Source organism: Tachysurus fulvidraco, chromosome 9 (genome assembly GCF_022655615.1).
Source record: "Tachysurus fulvidraco isolate hzauxx_2018 chromosome 9, HZAU_PFXX_2.0, whole genome shotgun sequence".
Taxonomy (NCBI): Eukaryota; Metazoa; Chordata; class Actinopteri; order Siluriformes; family Bagridae; genus Tachysurus; species Tachysurus fulvidraco.
In genome coordinates this window covers 5,424,669-5,442,643 of record NC_062526.1, presented here as the reverse complement: position 1 = coordinate 5,442,643, position 17,975 = coordinate 5,424,669, and the positions used below count along the sequence as shown (strand labels likewise).

Here is a 17,975-nt window from a genome sequence, read left to right as displayed (position 1 = left end):
GATCAGAGGAAGGTTAAGTTTAAAATTAAAATGTTTAAATGTAATATACTTTTCTCCTGGTCCTTATTTTAAATGGGTCAGAAAAAATATCAACAATTATCTATATTGACCGATATGAAGCACTGATATCGTGATACATATTTCAGCCATATCGCCCAGCCCTATTTGACTGTATAACTTAATGCTTTCCTAAGCTGGTATAGTATAAAGCATTCAGGAGAATTAAATTGGGACACAGGACGGTAGTTTAAATGGCAAATGGGTCAGTTCATATCCTCAAATTTTGGCCAAATATTTTTGAGTGCTGTTTGGTCATCATTATGCTGATGAAGACAGGCAGCCAACAAAGCAAAGGATATTTAAATATTACATTATATATTCATTTATACATCAATCATTTTACATACATTAAAAAGCCTTTGGGCAAATGCACCTTACTTGTCTTTGACCCATATTTATTAAGCACTCAACTTTTCAGTAGTTTCTTCGATTTTAAGTTCTTTTTTTCTCGAAGCACTTCATCACCTTGTTGTTGAGGATCTCGATCTTGTCCTGGTCGAGCCGGTGCTGGCGGTTGTAAGCCTCCATGGTGGTGGCTGAGCGCTCCATCTCGCGATTCAGCACGCACACAATGTTCTCGAAGGTGCTGGCCTTCAGCTCGAGCTCCTGGCAGCGACGGCTCAGCTCGGCCACCTTGGTCTTCTCGCTGTGCAGTTGCAGCTCGAGGGCGGCGCCGACAGCGCTGGGCAATGGGGTGAACGAGGTGGTCAGGGTGGGTGCGGGTGGCGCAGGGGGTGGAGGATTAGGCGCAGGCGCGCACGGCACACAGGGCCCCTGCACGGGAGCCCCAGCGCTCAGCTGACCCAGCTTGACTTCCAGCTCGCACAGAGACTGCTGCAGCTCCTTGAGCTTGTGGCTGGCCAGTTCCAGGCCCTGCGGCTGCAGGCTCTCTACGCTCACCTTGATGCCCATGATAAAGTGCAGCAGCAGATTCAGATGCTCGTACGAGCATGCCCGCTCGTGCTCATGGATCTTCTCCTTCTCCACCTGCAAGTGAGATTCTTAAAGATTCTTTTGGAATAACACACAGAAAACGTTCCTTTGGGGTTTTTAATTCCAGAACCCAGACCTTCTATTCTTGCACACACACACACACACACACACACACACACACACACACACACACACACACACACACACACACACACACACACACACACACACACACACACACACACACACACACACACACACACACACACACCTCTCCCCACAAATTTGCTTCTCCACCAACTATAGCCAAATAGTGTGAACCAGAATGCACTGGCAGATTTGCTCTTAATAAATAAATAAATAAATAAATAAATAAATAAATAAATAAATAAATAAATAAATTAAAATAAAATAAAATAAAATAAAGCAATGCTAGTATGGGGTACTCACAGACATGTCGCAGCCGACAACGTGGAATCTGCATGGGGTGCGGAATTTGGTACACAGCTTAATGTGATCCACGTACTTACATAAACATAAAAGAGAAAAAGCATCAAGCATGAACAACAAATCAGTTCAGCAGGTAATCATAAATAATAATAATAATAATGTGTATTCACCTTTTCTCTGGGAATTTTCTTCTTCGCACAGCCTTCACAAATCATTGGGTATTTTGGACAAATCTCATCGTGGGCCTAAAAAAAATCAAGGCACAGCATTTTGTTTCTTTTCCTATCATGTGTCAAACTTTTGGCTTTGTTCCACAATCGTGCTCACACTGAACACACATCCCGTAAGAAAAAAAAAACTAGAGTGTTCACCTTAATGTTTTTAAAATGAAAAGGTTCTTTGCAGTATTTGCAGTTCAGAGTCCTCTCTGGGCATTCGCGCTCGTTGTGACGTTCAAGTTCGTTGGCTCTCAGGAGCTCTTTGCAGGACGGACATGGGATGATCATAAAATCGCACTGTCCCTCGTGGGTAGCCTGGTGGGGTAATAAACAGAAGTGTACAAAAACATGTGACGATGATCTGAACCTTTCACCCGAATGTTGTGCAAATCTCCACAATGTCAGTAGGAGACAGCGTGTGACGTGTTGCATCATTTTGGAAATAGCGTGAAGAAAGAATGGGCAAAAGGGCGACAGAACAACACAGCATTGATCACTGATAATTGTTCGGCAGTATAATTCACAATAAATGTTCTAGTTTGAAAACTGGAAGCGTATCCTGGTTACAACATTCTCTGACCCAAGTTTAACCCTGTTTACCAGCACACTAGCATTCTGTTCAGCCAGCAGAATGGAAAATCATCTTATCGGTCCTTTTTAATCATTAGAAACAAGCGAGTGGTAGCCTAGTGATTTAGGGTGCTTTCACACCTATAGTTCGGTTCATTTGGTCCGGACCAAAAGCAAATAAATGATACATTTTAGCCTTTTAGCAGTTTTGGTTCCTTTTCACACCACACCGATCGTTCTGTTCCGCACCAGTTGAAACGAACCAAAATGCAGTCATGTGATAACATCCGCATCACTCATTGGCCACATGTCTTCGAGCGTATTTCCTAAACTGCTTCTCGATTGGTCAGAATAAACGTGCGGGAAATTTCAACAAAACTACGGAAGTGAACAAAAAGAGGAAAATACAGCATACAGTACATCATGGAGAGACGACTGCATGCTTTAATTATGTTCGTGGTTGTAACTACATCGCTTGTATACAGCATTCTATGCAAAGTCTTCATTTTCAGAATGAAGGCTTGGATGCGGCTTGAAAATATCATTTTAATGCACTGCAAACGGCGAAGATGCATCGCAAGACACTTCAGGAGGCGGTGAGCATTACTTTTGCGAAACTGTGACATGCTCATCTTCCGAAAATATTGCCAACGACCCACTATGGCAGCTGGTTTAGTCCAAAATGCGCAATACTTTTTGCAGTTAGGTCTGTTCGATCTCGGACCGTGTTCTCACCACAAACAAACCGTACCAGAGTTCGGTTGAAAGCGTAACGAGACCACCTCGGACCAAGGACGTCTCGGTACGCTCGTTTGGTCCGCTTTTGGTGCGCACCAGAGTTAGATTGCTGTGTTCTCACCTGCCCAAACGAACCGCACCAAATGAGCAATCGAACTCTGGTACGATTCAACCGAACTAAACAAGGCAGGTGTGAAAGCACCCTAAGGCGTTGGACTACTGATTGGACACTCATTATTTTGAATCCCAGGTCCACCGAGCTGCCACTGCTGGGCCCTTGAGCAAGGCCCTTAACCCTCAATTGCTCAGTTGTACAAAATGAGTCTCTGAATAAGGGCATCTGCCAAATGCCATAAAGGTAAACGAATCAGGATTCTCTCAGTGAACATTTGAAGACTTACGCAGGAATAAATTAGTGTTAAGTGTTAGGGGCTTTTTACACCTGGTGACTTCAGGAGCTCTCGGTTCCACAGTTCCACTTGACTATAAACAGTTGTAGAAAGGACATGATTATGAGGTTCTCTTCTGAGTTTGGTTCCTCTTAAGGTTTCTTCCTCATATCACCTTTATCACCCCTATCGACTTTCCTTGCCACCGTCGCCTCAAACTTGTTCATTGGAGAGAGACGTTTGAGATAAAGAGTAAATTAATTTTAAATTTGACAATTTTCTGTAATTATTATGCTTCTAAGCTTCTGTAAAGCTGCTTTGAGACAAAGTCACTTGTAAAAAAAAAAAAAAAACGCTATAGAAATAAACTGACTTGAAAACTGAATTGTGGGATTTCGGTGTGAGATGTTTTACACAGAATATTACAGGTTGAAGATAACACCGTCAAAAATCTCAGGTATTTATGAACAAGCGCTTGAGGCATCTGAGAGAGAGGAAAAAATAAATCAGTCTGATGTCATCATTTATGTATGAAAAGCTACAAAATCTTAAAGCTCTGAGGGTCTACTTTAATATGAGCTTCATGATCACCACCACTGGGGTGAGACATGAAACAAACAAAACAGGATTTTTTTTGGTGCAGATTTAACAAACACCGTGGTAAAACCTACGGGGTTTAAACATAGTTGACTACGGGGAAGTCGTGACCTAATGGTTAGAGAGTCTGACAACTAACCCTAAGGTTGTGGGTTCGAGTCTCGGGCCGGCCACGACTTAGGTGCCCTTGAGCAAGGCACCGAACCCCCCAACTGCTCCCCGGGCACTGCAGCATAAATGGCTGCCCACTGCTCTGTGTGTGTGTTCACTGCTGTGTGTGTGCACTTTGGATGGGTTAAACGCAGAGAACAAATTCTGAGTATGGGTCACCGTACTTAGCTGTATGTCACATCACTTTCACTTTCACTTGTGAGACAAGTGTTGACTCTGGCGAATGGGACAAAAGGAGACCAATAGTGACTCAGCCGTCACTGCTTGTTTGTGATGATCGCAAATAATCTTTTGCTGTTTTCAAATATATAATACTTCCAATTTGTCTGGTTCAAATTTGTGTAAGAGATGCATGAAAATCTCACCACCGCACCTCATATTCCTTGATGGTTCCTGTCCAGCTGCAGCCTTCGTTGATACAAACTGCTTCGAGGGCTTCGACTTCTCTCTTAGCAGCGTTGTCAGGAAAAGCCTGTGGGAAGTTTACAGACGACGTGTCATTGAAACATCTAACAAGGTCCAAGCTTAGTGGAGGAACACGTTAACTATTTAAATACAAGTGTTCAAATGAATTAATAAACTACACCCCGAAAAGAAAAGAAAAAAAAACACTCTTAGGATCAGAGAGATAAGAGAAAATCTTCCCAAAACTCTAAAGTTGTGTTTTATTCAACTTTCATACGCATTGCTTTTACTTTCTCAGTCTGAATAGGAATTAATTATACAGATTAAGACTTTCATTTCCAATAAGCGGTGAGTGATTAATTCATTAATGTGTTCTACAAATTACAGATGGACCAAGCTGATATTGAGTCACTGAGATATTGGTATGTGTGATCAACCCTGTCTGAATTTCTGCATCAGGAGCAGACTGGACCTCCAAACCATTGTTCTGACACAAACACCGGATATAAACGATCTTAAACCGGTGTATCGGTGATATTTCATGACGGAAAATTCAAAGGTTTGCTCTGTTTGTTCTATGACGATATTTTTAAATGGATATCTTTTATAGGTCCAATCCAGGATCTCTTGAATATCTGCATATGTGTGTGTGTGTGGGTTTCTTTCTCTTTACTGGAAAAACTTGTATTAACTGCCTCACCAGCAGCTGTTAGACTTCCACAGAAATGAGTGTGGGGTTAACAGGATTTTCTGCTCTCTCCTCAGTACACTAACAAGTATCAGATTTCCTGTGTGTGCTAATCACACATATACTACTAACATGGCAGATAAGAGAGAAGGGGTTTTGAAGAAGAAGAAGAAGAAGAAGAAGAAGAAGAAGAAGAAGAAGAAGAAGAAGAAACGAGAGCACTCCTTTTAATCAATCCAATACTCTCATAGTTTCGACTCTTGAAAGAAGTCGTGTTTTTCAGTCTTGGCATTATATCGAGCAGCATGATGAGGGAGCTGCCTGCAAGGATTTTTCAAGATGCTCTTCCCCCACATGCTGAGAATTCGTTGGACGATGTTCCTGATTTCTGAATATTACAACACCAACAATAATATTTTAAGAATTACTTAAAAAGCAAAAAATATTACATATGCAATCATTTATCTTAAATATTTATTTTTTTTTTGTTTTGTAAATAAAACTAAACCTAAATGAAGTCATTAAAACATAAAATTCACTATTAATTACTTAAAAACAAAAAAATAGGAACTAACTGTTAAAAAAGATCTTTTTTAATAGGTTGTAAATTATGAAGAATGTTATTATTGTTCTTCTTCTTGTTCGAAAGAAGAAAAAGAAGAAAGAGATCTATTATGTGAATAGCTACAAACAATATAAAATGATGACTTGATTTTGAAGAAAACTTTCAGTTTCGTTTTTTCCTTTTCTTTTTTTCTTTTATATTTTTGTTTTGTTTTGTAAATAGTTTCACTTTCTAAAGCGCTTATTTCTGACATTCAACATACATTTAAGCTTAAAGACATTTTTTTCTTGGGATGCCAATGTACCTTTTTAATTTATAATAATGTAATTTTTATTACTAATTTGTAATTTTATTTATAACTATTTGTAATTATTATTATTATTATTATTGTACTACTACTACTACTACTAATAATAATAATAATAATAATAATAATAAACAAGTAAAAAGTAAACAAGCATGCATTTCTTTTAACTACCTCCATCGTCTGATAGTCAGGTATTTATTTATTTACTCATTTATTTATTTAATTTGGGGGATAAATCCATTCACATCCAGCAACCCTATTTTCTCTTAAAAACTATATTTCAGCATATCAGACATTGACTGTAAGTGCGTATCATCATCAATATAAAAAATGCCAAATATTATAAATCTTTCCCTGTGTGTGTGTGTGTGTGTGTGTGTGTGTGTGTGTGTGTGTGTGTGTGTGTGTGTGTGTGTGTGTGTGTGTGTAAGGCTTCACTTACACAGCCCTGTTTCAGAATCGATGTTGGCTCCTCAAATATATCTTCTTTTATACAAGCACTGCATTTTTGGGGACCAGAACTGAAAACAAAAAAAAAAGAGAGAGAGAAAGAGAGAGAGAAACGTGTTGGAGAGGAAAAAAATGTCGTACAATGTGGTGTTATTTCACATTTCTGCCAGAATAAACCATCGAGTCATAATGTGCCTGGCAACAACAGGACACAATGAATGTAACGGAACAGGAGCTAACTAACTAACCTCAAGCCCTTTCTTTTGTTCGGTTTGCCTCAAAAACTCACCTTTTACTCACATCGTCATGAAGAAAAACCGTGAGCTAAACGTCCCAGCAGTGACCATGAATGTTTTATTAGGCGTGTCATGTGATAATAGTGAGATATTAGCAGACTTTTGGTAGGTGTGAGCTTATTGTAGCTTAGCATTAGCATTAGCATGTTGCTCCATGGCACTGAGCGCTTACCTCACTGTTTTGTTAAAGCAGTAGGAACAGAATCGGTGTCCGCACTGCGCCTGAAAAGGCCTCCGTAGGATTTTCTGACAGATGTTACACAGATGCTTTTCTTCCAGCTTGTTGGCAAGGATTTTCCTCGGGAAGCCCGGCTTGTTGCCTTCCAGTGAAGACGGAGGGGACGGTTCCTGTGCAGCCATTATTATTCCCGAGCGAGCATGTGACCTGAGCCGGGAAATGAAACCGAGCTCAGTGCATTGGGATGAAAGAAAGCATGAGCTATAATGAAACATCCGTTATTTAAACAGCCCTAATGCTTAGTCATTATTGCATTATAACCTATTACGGATCGCATTGCATCCTGCTCACGTGCTTGGCTTTTTTGTTACCAAGGTTACTTACAGATCATTCCATTCCCAGATTGCCGAATGTGCAAAATACAAACCCAAGCATTATTTTACATAGATATTCTCGCTAAGATTTTGTATTCCTGATCATGTTGTCATTTTAGAAACGTTTTGAAGGAAAAACAAAAACCTACCATAATACGTTCGGATAATTTATCGATTAAGCCTGAGCATCCCAAAACCACCATCGCTACATCACTTTTTCTCAAAGTGATGGTTTTTTTTTTGTTTTTTTATTATTATTATTATTAGTATTAATTATTTATTTATTTTTAACGGCAACGGGCAGCTTCGTAAATAAAAAGTACGCGTTGTGCTGTCGCTTGAGCTAGGAGTCGGTTCCGAAAAAAAAGAATCGGTTCTCCTATTCCAAAGAATTAAGAATTCAGAGTCGAACGCAAAGCTACAGGAATCGAGTGCAATGTGAATCTTTCGAGACACAGGGTATTGATAACGGAGACATCACGGAGATACAGGGTATTGATAACGGAGACATTTTATTCTAGGATTGACTAGAATATGGCAAAAAAAATGCCTAAAAGAGTGAATTAGAGCATAAAAATTATTCATATGGTACCATAGTCGTTAATACATGTTTAAAAAACCCTTATCATCATCATTAACTCACAAAAGGGTATAATTTACTTAATTAATATTGCTTTCTTTTGTTTGTTTTTTTTGTGCGTTTAGTTTTATAATCGACTCTTCATTCATATCGATTCCCAATACCTGGAATTACAGAACACGAGCGCTCGGAGTTGTTTAACTGTTTAACTTATTAATAATATAAAAGCCTATGAATGAGTACATATTTATAAATAATATTGATCCTTTATGTTGTTGAATACTTTTTACGAGTATATTTACTAAATTATTAAATACAATTTTCCATATGTCGTATATCATACTTCTAAATCATTTCATCCTCGTCGTATCTTCTTTTCTTTTATTTTGTAATATAGTCCCATCAGACCGGAAGTCGATACTGCATTCGGGCTAATAATTCTATCGCCGTTCCAAAAACTTAATGCGTTCACTTAGTTGTTCAGATCTGCGAATAAAACTAAAAGATAACCAAACATTTTTATAAATTCATTTATTTTTGCACTGACGCAAACATACAGACTAATAAAGTAGCTTGTTAATGAATGTTTCTTAGCCAAATTAGCCGTTTTTCTGGACCCAGCTATGAATGGTTCCTTTTCCGAGAGGAAAACAACCACAACTCGTATGTAAAAGGTTGTATATTTTGTATTTTATTATAATTATTATTATAATTATCAGTAGTAGTAGTAGTAGTAGTATTGCTTATATTATTTTTGGTCAATCTGACACCTGTTTAAATTTTATTTTATTATTTATTTTATTAAATATTATTTTGTTTACGTATTTATCTTTATCGATATTCCACTCGCACAGTACAACATTTAATTAAACAAAGACTTGACATCTGAATCGGTATTTGTGTATCTTAGCTAGTTACCTAAGGCCTTATTCTATGTAGCGTCTCACTCACTTTAACAGCGCACTTCATGTGGTATAATTTAATAGTGGATTGTACACACTATCTAGTGCACTCGTTGTCCCTTGAGCAGCCATTTGGGACGCGGCCGATGTCAGCCGAGTCTGATTAGCGAGCTAGCCACTTCACGGGAAACGACGGATTGTGTGAAAGCTATTAATCGTGTTTGTTTCGTTTCTTCGGAAAGGTTAAGGAAACAGTTTCTCCAGTGAGCTGCTATAAAAACAAGGTGAGTTTATTATGAGTGGAAATGGGCTACAAGTCGTATCTGATCCTTTCTCAGAACAGTAGACATTGTGTAGGATCTGATTATGGCAGCCCTTAAAAGAACGGGCCACAGGAATGAAATATACTTTTAAAATGTCCAAACTGCAAACTACTTTCGTTTCCTTGGACAAAATCACCCCCCAACAAATAAAGCCCCCCCTACTCCTACCTACACACAAACAAACAAAAACTTTTCTTTCCTTTCAGATTGTTGCATTTTCTCTTTAACAAACCTTTATATATAGGAGTCCCATCAAGCAGTCTGAGAACGGGGTGCCATTACTTTTGAAACCGGTGTTTTTGGGTGGAAAACAAAATCTTGTTGCACATATGCTTAAGCTTGTTACTTGGTGTGTGGGTTTTATATTTTATTTTCATGGGGTTTCCCAATTATAAGGCTAAGCACATGTATAAAATTGTGTTGTCATGGTTTCGACTGTGCTTACTAACAGCTTATCTTGTCTCTTTTTTCATTAGGGAAGACGGTTATGGCTGATGAAAACACTCACCTTTGCTCTAACTGGTATAGATTTTCCGTATCCCTGTTCTTCCCGTACAGTCCTGTGTACTGTACGTTCTCTAAAGTTCTCTCGTCCTTGGTTTATGGTTTTCTTCTGTTTTCCTTTGCAGCAAACATGACATTCCTGAAGCCAACTTCACCACACACGAGATCCACTGTCGCCGTAATATCGCCCTATGTGACGTGTGCCAGGAGCCCGTTCCCCGAGCTCAGCTGCTGCAACATAAAGAGCAGGAGCATTCGCAGGTATGATTAATACACCACTGTGGCCGTGAAAGCAGGAGATTTAGAATCATATTATATGCGTGATGTCAGCATAAGCGTAACATATCACATCTGCTATAGAAATTACAAAACAGGACTGTAAGGTTTGTCCTTTTTTATGCAATTTAATATAGGTTTCAAAGCATGCTTTGGGTAGGGGAAGTTAAAGCACCAGAAAGTTTATAAAAACAGTTAATAGGTTAACGTAGTATGGCTTCATATGTTGTCACAATATTCCACAATCCTCACAAATAAGGCTGCAAAGAAGGTTATAAAGGCGTATTTATTCATGTTTAAACCTATATCTACACCTGGAATAATCATTTTTTCATTTTTTTTTAACCCTATGAAGTCTCACAATTTGGCAATGTACTGGATCTGGTTAGGTTCAGAAATTTTTCCAGCTCAGAAATTTGCTATACCCAAATTTTTGAGGCACATTGTTTTTGTTGTGGTGCCGATTTTGTACTGGCAGAGCTAAACATTACAACAAGCTCATTTATAAAAGAATGTGGTAATTAGTTTTTTTATTATTATTTTCTTTTCTTTTAGGAACTTTGCAAATGTGGCCTGAAGATTGAAAAGAGGCTTTTGGAGACTCATCAGGTATTGCACTACTGACTCATCTGTGCATAGAGATTATACTAGTCATCTTGGAATCTCCAGTAGTAGTAGTAGTATCTTGAAATTCCCAAATTTAGACAGTGACGTCTACAGTCTCATGTAGACTGGCTTCCCGTTGACTGCGTTGTCACTCGTGTCGTTGGCGTTGACGTTCACATAGTGTTGTGTTTGCAGAGTTTGGAGTGCAGTCAGCGTCTGGTCCCTTGTCAGTACTGTGAGCTGGAGCTGGTCTTTAGCCAAGCCGTAGAGCATGAGGAGTACTGCGGGACGCGCACCGAGCCCTGCCCCGTGTGCAAGTGCAACATCATGCTGAGGGAGAAAGCCATCCATCCGGCCCTGTGTGGGAGCCTCACACCGCCCCAGGACAGGAGGATGACCTCCCAGTCTCCTGGAGCATGGTTCGAGACACAGTCCATCCACAACCTGTTGAGAGGACAAGAAAGGAGCAACAATTATAACAGCAGTGCCGGGTTAACAGAGCGCAGAGGCCTGCCACGGCCACTAGAGAGCAGGCTGCACAACAGCACCAGAGGAGCAGTTGGAAGTGGGGCAGGAAGGAACGTGGCACAGAGAAACAACGACTTTTCTCACTGTAAGCACAAGAAAAGTTAGATTGTGTTCATTTAAAGCACACAAAATTGTTCAAATACAGCGAAGATATTCAAAGTTTTCTAATTTTCTATGTACTGTAGCCTTGGATCTGTTTGGATAGCCCTGAATTTCCTCTCAACAGATGTTGCCTGATGTCAGTTACTCTCCAATAATGAAGTGTTTCTATCTCAGAATCTATTAATCAGCATGTCACACTTTTCAGCTTCATACATTTTCATGTGCCATTAAATTTAATGTCATGCAACATCTAGGGAACAAGTTAAAAACATTCTATCAACAGACTCAGAGAGAAATATGAAACTGGTACTGGAGACACCTTTCATAAATGTTAAATAAATACGTGCTTTATGGAAATCGTTACCTTTCATTGAGTTTTTGTTAAGTAACACATTGTTTGCTTGTCAATATAAGCCCTAGAGTATGTGGAGTATTTGCTCTTTAAGCCCTTGAGTATGAGCCGTTACTATAGAGACAGAGATGATCATGTATTGGAACGAGAGCATTAATGTTAACCTAATCTTTATGTTACAAGCCGAACTTCTATATATATATATATATTTTTTTTTTATAATCAGATAAATTCAATAGAGACCTGGTCACAAAAAGTTCAGAGAATTTGTTTTTATCACCATTATTCAGACTTAGTTTTATTTATTTATTTATTTATTTTAAGGGTTAGCTAATTTTTTTTAAGACCCTCTGTACCGTGTATCACAGAAATGTCTTCATGTATTCTGTTCTAATATTTTTTTTTAAATGTGATTGTTTCCTTAGTGTTAGATCAGGACACAGAACTGGAGAACAACAACAACAGCCTGCTGTGGCCTCTGAACCAGCTGCCAGATTCGGACTCCTCCGGCCTGGACTACCTGCTCGCCCTGAGTCTGCAGAGCGACGGAGATACAGAGGAGCCTGACGTTCAGCAGGGTTTGTGGACCGACGTCTGGGATCGACGTTATGGCAGAGCGCCTGCTCCAGGCACCTTCAGCTCCCAGATCTCTTCTGGCAATAACAACAACACTCCAGCTAGCACTAACACGTCCTCTGAGATCATGCTCCCTTGTGAGTTCTGCGAAGAACTCTTTCCAGAAGAAGACCTCATTTTACACCAGGTCAGATTCGAGCCTTTAACCTTTAACGATACGCTGTGGCAGATAGCTGCAGGATTAATCCACAGGGGAAATTAGTAAAAAAAAAAAAAAAAAAAGGACACATTTCCATCTGTGGTCTTAAACAGCAGATACAAGACATAAACAAGGTTCTCGAATGTTTTGCAAAGAATTTGTTTATTTTATCGAATCATGCCTTAAGACGTTAGAGTAGAGGGCTGCATTGGGATTGGGCTCCCGCGGGACCCAACGCAAATCTCGCGGGAGCGGGCGGTTTCACCTTTGCCCCGGGCGGGAGCGGGCGGTTTCACCTTTGCCCCGGGCGGGAGTGGGCGGTTTCACCTTTGCCCCGGGCGGGAGTGGGCGGTTTCACCTTTGCCCCGGGCGGGAGTGGGCGGTCAGAAAATTTAGCGGGAGATCTGCGGGACCCAGTGGGATTTGGCGTGTTCTTCTTCGCATGGCGTTGAGAAGAAGATTAAAGCGGCTGTTTACTTGACAAAAGCAAAGCAAGGCGAGTCAGACATCTGGACACAATTCTCAATTGTCACTGAAAAAAATGGGAAAGAGTTAAACTTCGTTGCAATAAGCTAAGTTGCAATAAATCTGCAAAAGTGTTAATTTACAACGGACATAAAAAACAAATGTTTTTGTCAGGTGTGTTGCTTTGGTTTAGTATTAATTTATCTGATTTAAATGCAATCATGTTTAATTCTGTTACTCTGGACATTAGCCTGAACTAATAATTAGTCTGATCATTTGTATACAATCAATTTTCACAAGCTCTCAAGAAAAAATCTGCAGGAGTGGGCAGGAGTTGTTTCTTTTAATTTTCAGTCCGTATGATAAATATAAACCAAAGTCAGCGTATCTGTTCTTTTTTTTTAAAAAAAAAAACCCACTTATTTATATAAACACACAATAGCTCAAATAATCAGCACAAGCAACAGAAGCTGTTTATCGTCATTCTAATAAAAATCATTCTCATGAGCTACATTTTAAAATGATATTCCAGATATGCCAGAATTATTGACACTGCTTAGAAATATTTAGATTTTCTAGATTTTTTGCCATCAGATTCTGGGAACTCTGTTGTTGCCCTGGTTTATAAATATAAAGTAAAATATTAAATATTAGCGGTAAAAAAAATACTATCACGCACATTTTCTTCATGTTTCTCACTCACTCTGTTATTAAACTATTATTGTTAGTCTGACAATAATACAGCATTTGGAGTTGTTCAGCTTGGTAAATAATCCAGTATGTGTTTGTGGTACATTTTCTAAAACCCATTCAGTGACTTTCAGTTTCTTGTTCGTTATTGTTCACTAGACCGGTTGCAGCCCTGCCTCTGCCATCGCCTCGTTTAGCAAGCAGCCTTCGTCTCTGTACCCCGAAGAGCCTTTTCCTGACAACGACATCATCCCTCCTCGCACCCCGAGTCCACCCAACCTCCCCCATTCAGTCTCCCCTCTTTCCTACAGCCCTCCGTCAAGCCCAATAGCTGGTGATGTGCTCATTCCCTGTGAGTTCTGTGGAGTTACTCTGGAGGAAAATGTCGTATTTCACCACCAGGTATTTAAATAGTGTTCCTTGTGCATAATCTAGATCATGTTTATTTTGTATATAACTATATTTGTCACTATAACAAGCATGTACAGATCGCTGGATGGCTTTTCAGTGTCATTCTGTGTTCATGATGTGTGTATAACGACGTTTAGGATAAGTGTGACCTTCGTCCTGCCACGGCTTATCAACCTGACGGAGCGTCGCCATCTCCTTGGAAACCCATCCAATCAACCAATGAGAGGTGTGAGAGGAGTTCTCTGGAGAGACACAGGAGAGTGAAACACCAGGGTGAGGCACTACTTTTTGCCCCTGAGGACATTTGCTCAGTGTGTTCAGCATGTTTAGTCACGTTTACAGAACAGCCATGACTCGCGTTTACAGTACACATGATATAAGCTTTAACCGATGTGTTTGTTTAAACGTTCCCGTCACCTTACATGCCTTGTTGTGTTTATCTTTGTTTATCTTTTGTGACTCCTTCGAGACATAAAAGGAATCCATTTTACAAGCTCGAAATCGCTTTAACTAAAAGTGCTTCAACTTCAATCAACTGTAATAGAAAAACCGTATACATTGGAGAAGTTGTGTATAGAATCGTATAATTAATCTAATGCTCCTGTATGGAAACACATGGTCTATTGGGAAAGCTATCACAGACACAGGCTGACTAGTTTGTACCTATTTTATCTATTTGTTTTGTTCCATGCAGCAGATCCTGTCGCCGACTTCGTCATGCCAGATCTTCATAGCTGGCAGAGCTGCAAGTTTCCTACAGACTCACGGAAGCCGTCCGCCTTCAGAAGTCTTTCCAACTCCGGCAAGAACACCAATGCAGAGCTGCAAGGAAAGAGCAGGGGTCCGAGCGGAAAAGACACAGAGACCCACTCGTCTCACTTAGACCCTTTCAGCAGAAGCTACAGTTCCAGCATTGCAGGGTCTTCTGGGTAAGTACACATAATCGAGATGAGGACAAATGTTGGGTTTTAGATTTTCATTGTTTTTATGTTTAGTCATTTCAGAGGAAAACTACAGAGTGGGGAAAGCAGGAAAAATGTCACAGCAGCTGTATTGACACATTTTGTTCAAATCACAAGTCTTATTGCATCATAAATCCTGGAGCAGTTACTTTATGCAAATGAAGGCCATGAGGCAGGATTGATGTCTTGTAGAATTAGAAAGGTGTAGAAACAAAACCTAAACAATCTGTTCCATCTAAAACAGTCTGTGGTCTTTTAAAGCAGTTTGTTTATTGCTAGTGTTTATTGGGGCATCTGTTTTAATTGGTCTAGTTCAATGGGAACAGCCCAGATGTACAAAAACACCTCTACATATTTAAAGTCTTCACATTTTTCCAATGATTGCTTCTATCAAAATATTTACCAATATTTTCCCTTGACAGGACTCAATCCCGAGACCGAGCAGAGGGTCGCCGCTGCCAGAAGAACACAGCGATGTCAAAGGTACTGTTTTAAACTAAGCCAGAATAAAGAAATTATTAACAGAAATGTTTATAGTAATTTGTCATGTGCTCGTTTTAAATCATTATTGTTTGGGGAGAAAATGTGCAATTTTTTTTAAAGAAACCTTTTTAGAGAAATGAAGATTTTTTTTGATTAGAAAATTCCTTTATATAAAAATTCCTGTAAATTGTTGTGTATTGATTTTAAGTGCCAATGCACAAGTTAATTCAAGGTGGCTTTTACCTTTAAAAATGAATTATTTGATCTTTTACTCCATATTGTTGATACTCTATAATGAATAAAATGCCTGATTCCACATCCAGGTGTCTAAGAAGCAGAACACAGAAAAAGAAAAGGAGGAAGAGTAAAAGGAGAGAGAGATGGCTTCGATTAAATTTTGTTGAGATGCTGTGTACGTGTGTGTGTGTGTGTGTATACGTGTGTGTGTGTGTGTGTGTGTGTATACCTATGTGTGTATGTGTGTGTGTGTGTGTGTGTGTGTGTGTGTGTGTACTGTATTTTTTTTGTCGTCTGTGTCCAAAAATGTTTTCTAGTATCTTCTTCTAAACAACTTGCTTTTGTTGCACTACATTTAAAGTGTCCTTTGGGATTTGTTTTTCTCTTCCGTGTCCCTGTATGTATGTTCTTTCAGTATTTTTCTATATCTTTTAGCTCCTTTAATATTTTAAAGTCCATCAGGACTTGAAGGAGGTTATAGCTTTTTATATTTTCTTAAAATATGTGTGACAATACATTCACATTATGCTATATTCTGTTCCTTATTTTGCATTTTATGTATAACAATACGTTCCATTATACATAACGTCCAGGATCAATCCAAGCTGAGGCAATCGACTTATGTAAAGTTTTCATATTCTTTTGAAAAATGCTGTATAGACATATAATAAAAAAAAGCCTCCATCTTAGTTTGTCATGTTCTTGTGTAACTGTACGAGTTTGAATAGACCGAGCCTTTCTTTTTTTTTTATTCACTGACACTGATACTTTTTTGTTGTTGTTGTTTCCAAGTGATGCAGAAGGTTACAAGCTGTGTGATATATGCACCGTCTATGCTATTAGTTCGGCGTTGCACGTTACTGTCCAGTACAGTGACCGTGTAAGAGTTAAGAATTGGCAATTCATTTTCTTGAGGTGATCTGAACTACAAAACCTGTAACAATCATTCTTAGTCTAGTCTCAAAGAAATGTGGTCAGATTTGTCTAGAAATTAAACCCGGTTTAATCCAACAGTGTCACAATCCACCTAAAACAAGATCAGATAAAGCAGAATAGAAAGAAGACTTTGTTACATTACAGCACAGTGAAATTATTTCTTTACATATCCCAGCTTTGGAGGTTGTGGTCATAGCGCAGGGTCAGTTATGATACAGCGACCCTGGAGCTGTGAGGGTTAAGAGTTAGTGGCAGCTTGGCAGTGCTGGGGTTTGAACACTGATCAACAACCCAGAGCATTAACTGCTTAAGCCAATACTGCCCTTAATGTGCTCCTAATATGCCCCATAATTTGCTGCAAATGGGCCCCTAATATGCCCTTAATGTGAAGTGAAGTGACGTGACATACAGCTATGTATGGTGGCCCATACTCAGAATTCGTTCTCTGCATTTAACCCATCCAAAGTGCACACACACACACACACACATCGTGAACACACACCCGGAGCAGTGGGCAGCCATTTATGCTGCGGCGCCCAGGGAGCAGTTGCACCTCAGTCGTGGCCGGCCCAAGACTCGAACCCACAACCTTAGACTTAAGAGTCAAACTCTCTAACCATTAGGCCACGACTTCCCCCCTAATATGTGTCCCTAATATGCCCGAAATGAGCCCATAAGTTGCCTGAAATGGGCCCCTAATGTGGGTCAAATTTACACCTAATCCTGCCCAGGCAGGAGCTGCAGCCAAACAAGACTATGGAGAATGAGGTATTCAGGACTGTTTTGGATAATTTGAAATAATTTGCATTGTTTTCGCTCGTGGCAGCATATGAACATTGTGTGTGGGATGAGTTTTTGTCTTTCTGATTACTTTGTTGTTAAGGTTGACATGCAAGCTGGTTTTCTCTTCATGTGAGAAACTATTGAGCAGAGTTTATAACGTATACTTCAGGTTGTTTATAGTCCCTGTTTAGACACGGATGCATGTGTATGTATTGATATTAAAAGTGTTGCGCATAGACACTGTATTCAGTAATTGAATAATTAGAAGTGGTAATTGTGACATATTAACATGTGGTTAATAGAAACTAAAGTCCCAGTTGTGCGATATTGTGTAAATTGAGATAAAAAAAAAAAAAAAAAGACAACAACCAAAAAAAGTAGAGAAACATTTCTTCATTTCTTCAGACAAGAGTAAGTTTCCTGGTAGGTAAGTTTTCTGTTTGCGTTCTGTAGGTGTAATATTGCCATCTCTGTACAACGTGCATATTATCTGAATCATTTTTGCTTGCATGCTAATATAGGTGGGCTAACAGCTGTACTTCATGCTGTTAAAACTCTTAATTCGTGGCGTTGGTTTCGGTCGGTTTCGTGTATTCTATGTATATAAAAAAACACATTTGATCAGTTTGCATTGATTGTACATCATACGCTTTAATTCCTTTAGTTAGCAT

General features: G+C 39.3%; 2 protein-coding genes across 12 annotated transcripts in view; one reads left to right on the top strand and one right to left on the bottom strand.

Annotated features, from left to right (window-relative positions):
• Positions 1-7,387, bottom strand: part of traf2a (Tnf receptor-associated factor 2a) — a 44,319-nt gene extending 36,932 nt beyond the window's left edge. For 2 of the 4 annotated variants that reach the window (XR_007143950.1, XM_047818832.1), the window contains exons 1-7: positions 7,010-7,385; positions 6,534-6,612; positions 4,500-4,598; positions 1,815-1,976; positions 1,614-1,688; positions 1,444-1,518; positions 526-1,047 (exon numbers count right to left, since the gene is read on the bottom strand). Coding sequence is in view for 3 of the 4 variants with exons in the window: in XM_047818832.1 (XP_047674788.1) it covers positions 526-1,047; positions 1,444-1,518; positions 1,614-1,688; positions 1,815-1,976; positions 4,500-4,598; positions 6,534-6,612; positions 7,010-7,290 (1,293 nt within the window). In the remaining variant the exon portion in view is untranslated. Of the gene's footprint in view, positions 1-525; positions 1,048-1,443; positions 1,519-1,613; positions 1,689-1,814; positions 1,977-4,499; positions 4,599-6,533; positions 6,613-7,009 lie in introns of all 4 variants that reach the window. The other 2 variants (XM_047818831.1, XM_027162719.2) reach the window with 2 other exon arrangements.
• Positions 7,388-7,776: 389 nt separating this feature from the next.
• trafd1 (TRAF-type zinc finger domain containing 1) lies at positions 7,777-16,274 on the top strand. 8 transcript variants are annotated; one of them, XM_047818836.1, is made up of 13 exons: positions 7,861-7,881; positions 8,564-8,643; positions 9,114-9,155; positions 9,671-9,716; positions 9,824-9,959; positions 10,530-10,583; positions 10,776-11,193; positions 11,988-12,325; positions 13,652-13,894; positions 14,041-14,176; positions 14,598-14,832; positions 15,288-15,348; positions 15,672-16,274. In XM_047818836.1, the coding sequence occupies exons 4-13, from the start codon at positions 9,682-9,684 to the stop codon at positions 15,714-15,716; spliced, it is 1,701 nt and encodes a 566-aa protein (XP_047674792.1). In that variant the 5' UTR covers positions 7,861-7,881; positions 8,564-8,643; positions 9,114-9,155; positions 9,671-9,681; the 3' UTR covers positions 15,717-16,274. The 8 variants fall into 8 exon arrangements, with proteins under 8 accessions (XP_047674795.1, XP_047674792.1, XP_047674790.1 ...); XM_047818839.1 differs by lacking the exon at positions 8,564-8,643 and having other exon boundaries at positions 7,777-7,881; XM_047818838.1 differs by lacking the exon at positions 7,861-7,881 and having other exon boundaries at positions 8,223-8,632.
• The last annotated feature ends 1,701 nt before the right edge of the window (positions 16,275-17,975 follow it).

Bases quoted from the DNA above. Each gene is read 5' to 3' on its own strand.
- trafd1 (XM_047818833.1), top strand. From the start codon at position 8,553: ATGTTTCTTAGCCAAATTAGCCGTTTTTCTGGACCCAGCTATGAATGG. The intron at 12,326-13,651 runs GTCAGATTCGAG...ATTGTTCACTAG, and splicing joins AAGACCTCATTTTACACCAG to ACCGGTTGCAGCCCTGCCTC. The intron at 15,349-15,671 runs GTACTGTTTTAA...TTCCACATCCAG, and splicing joins AGAACACAGCGATGTCAAAG to GTGTCTAAGAAGCAGAACAC.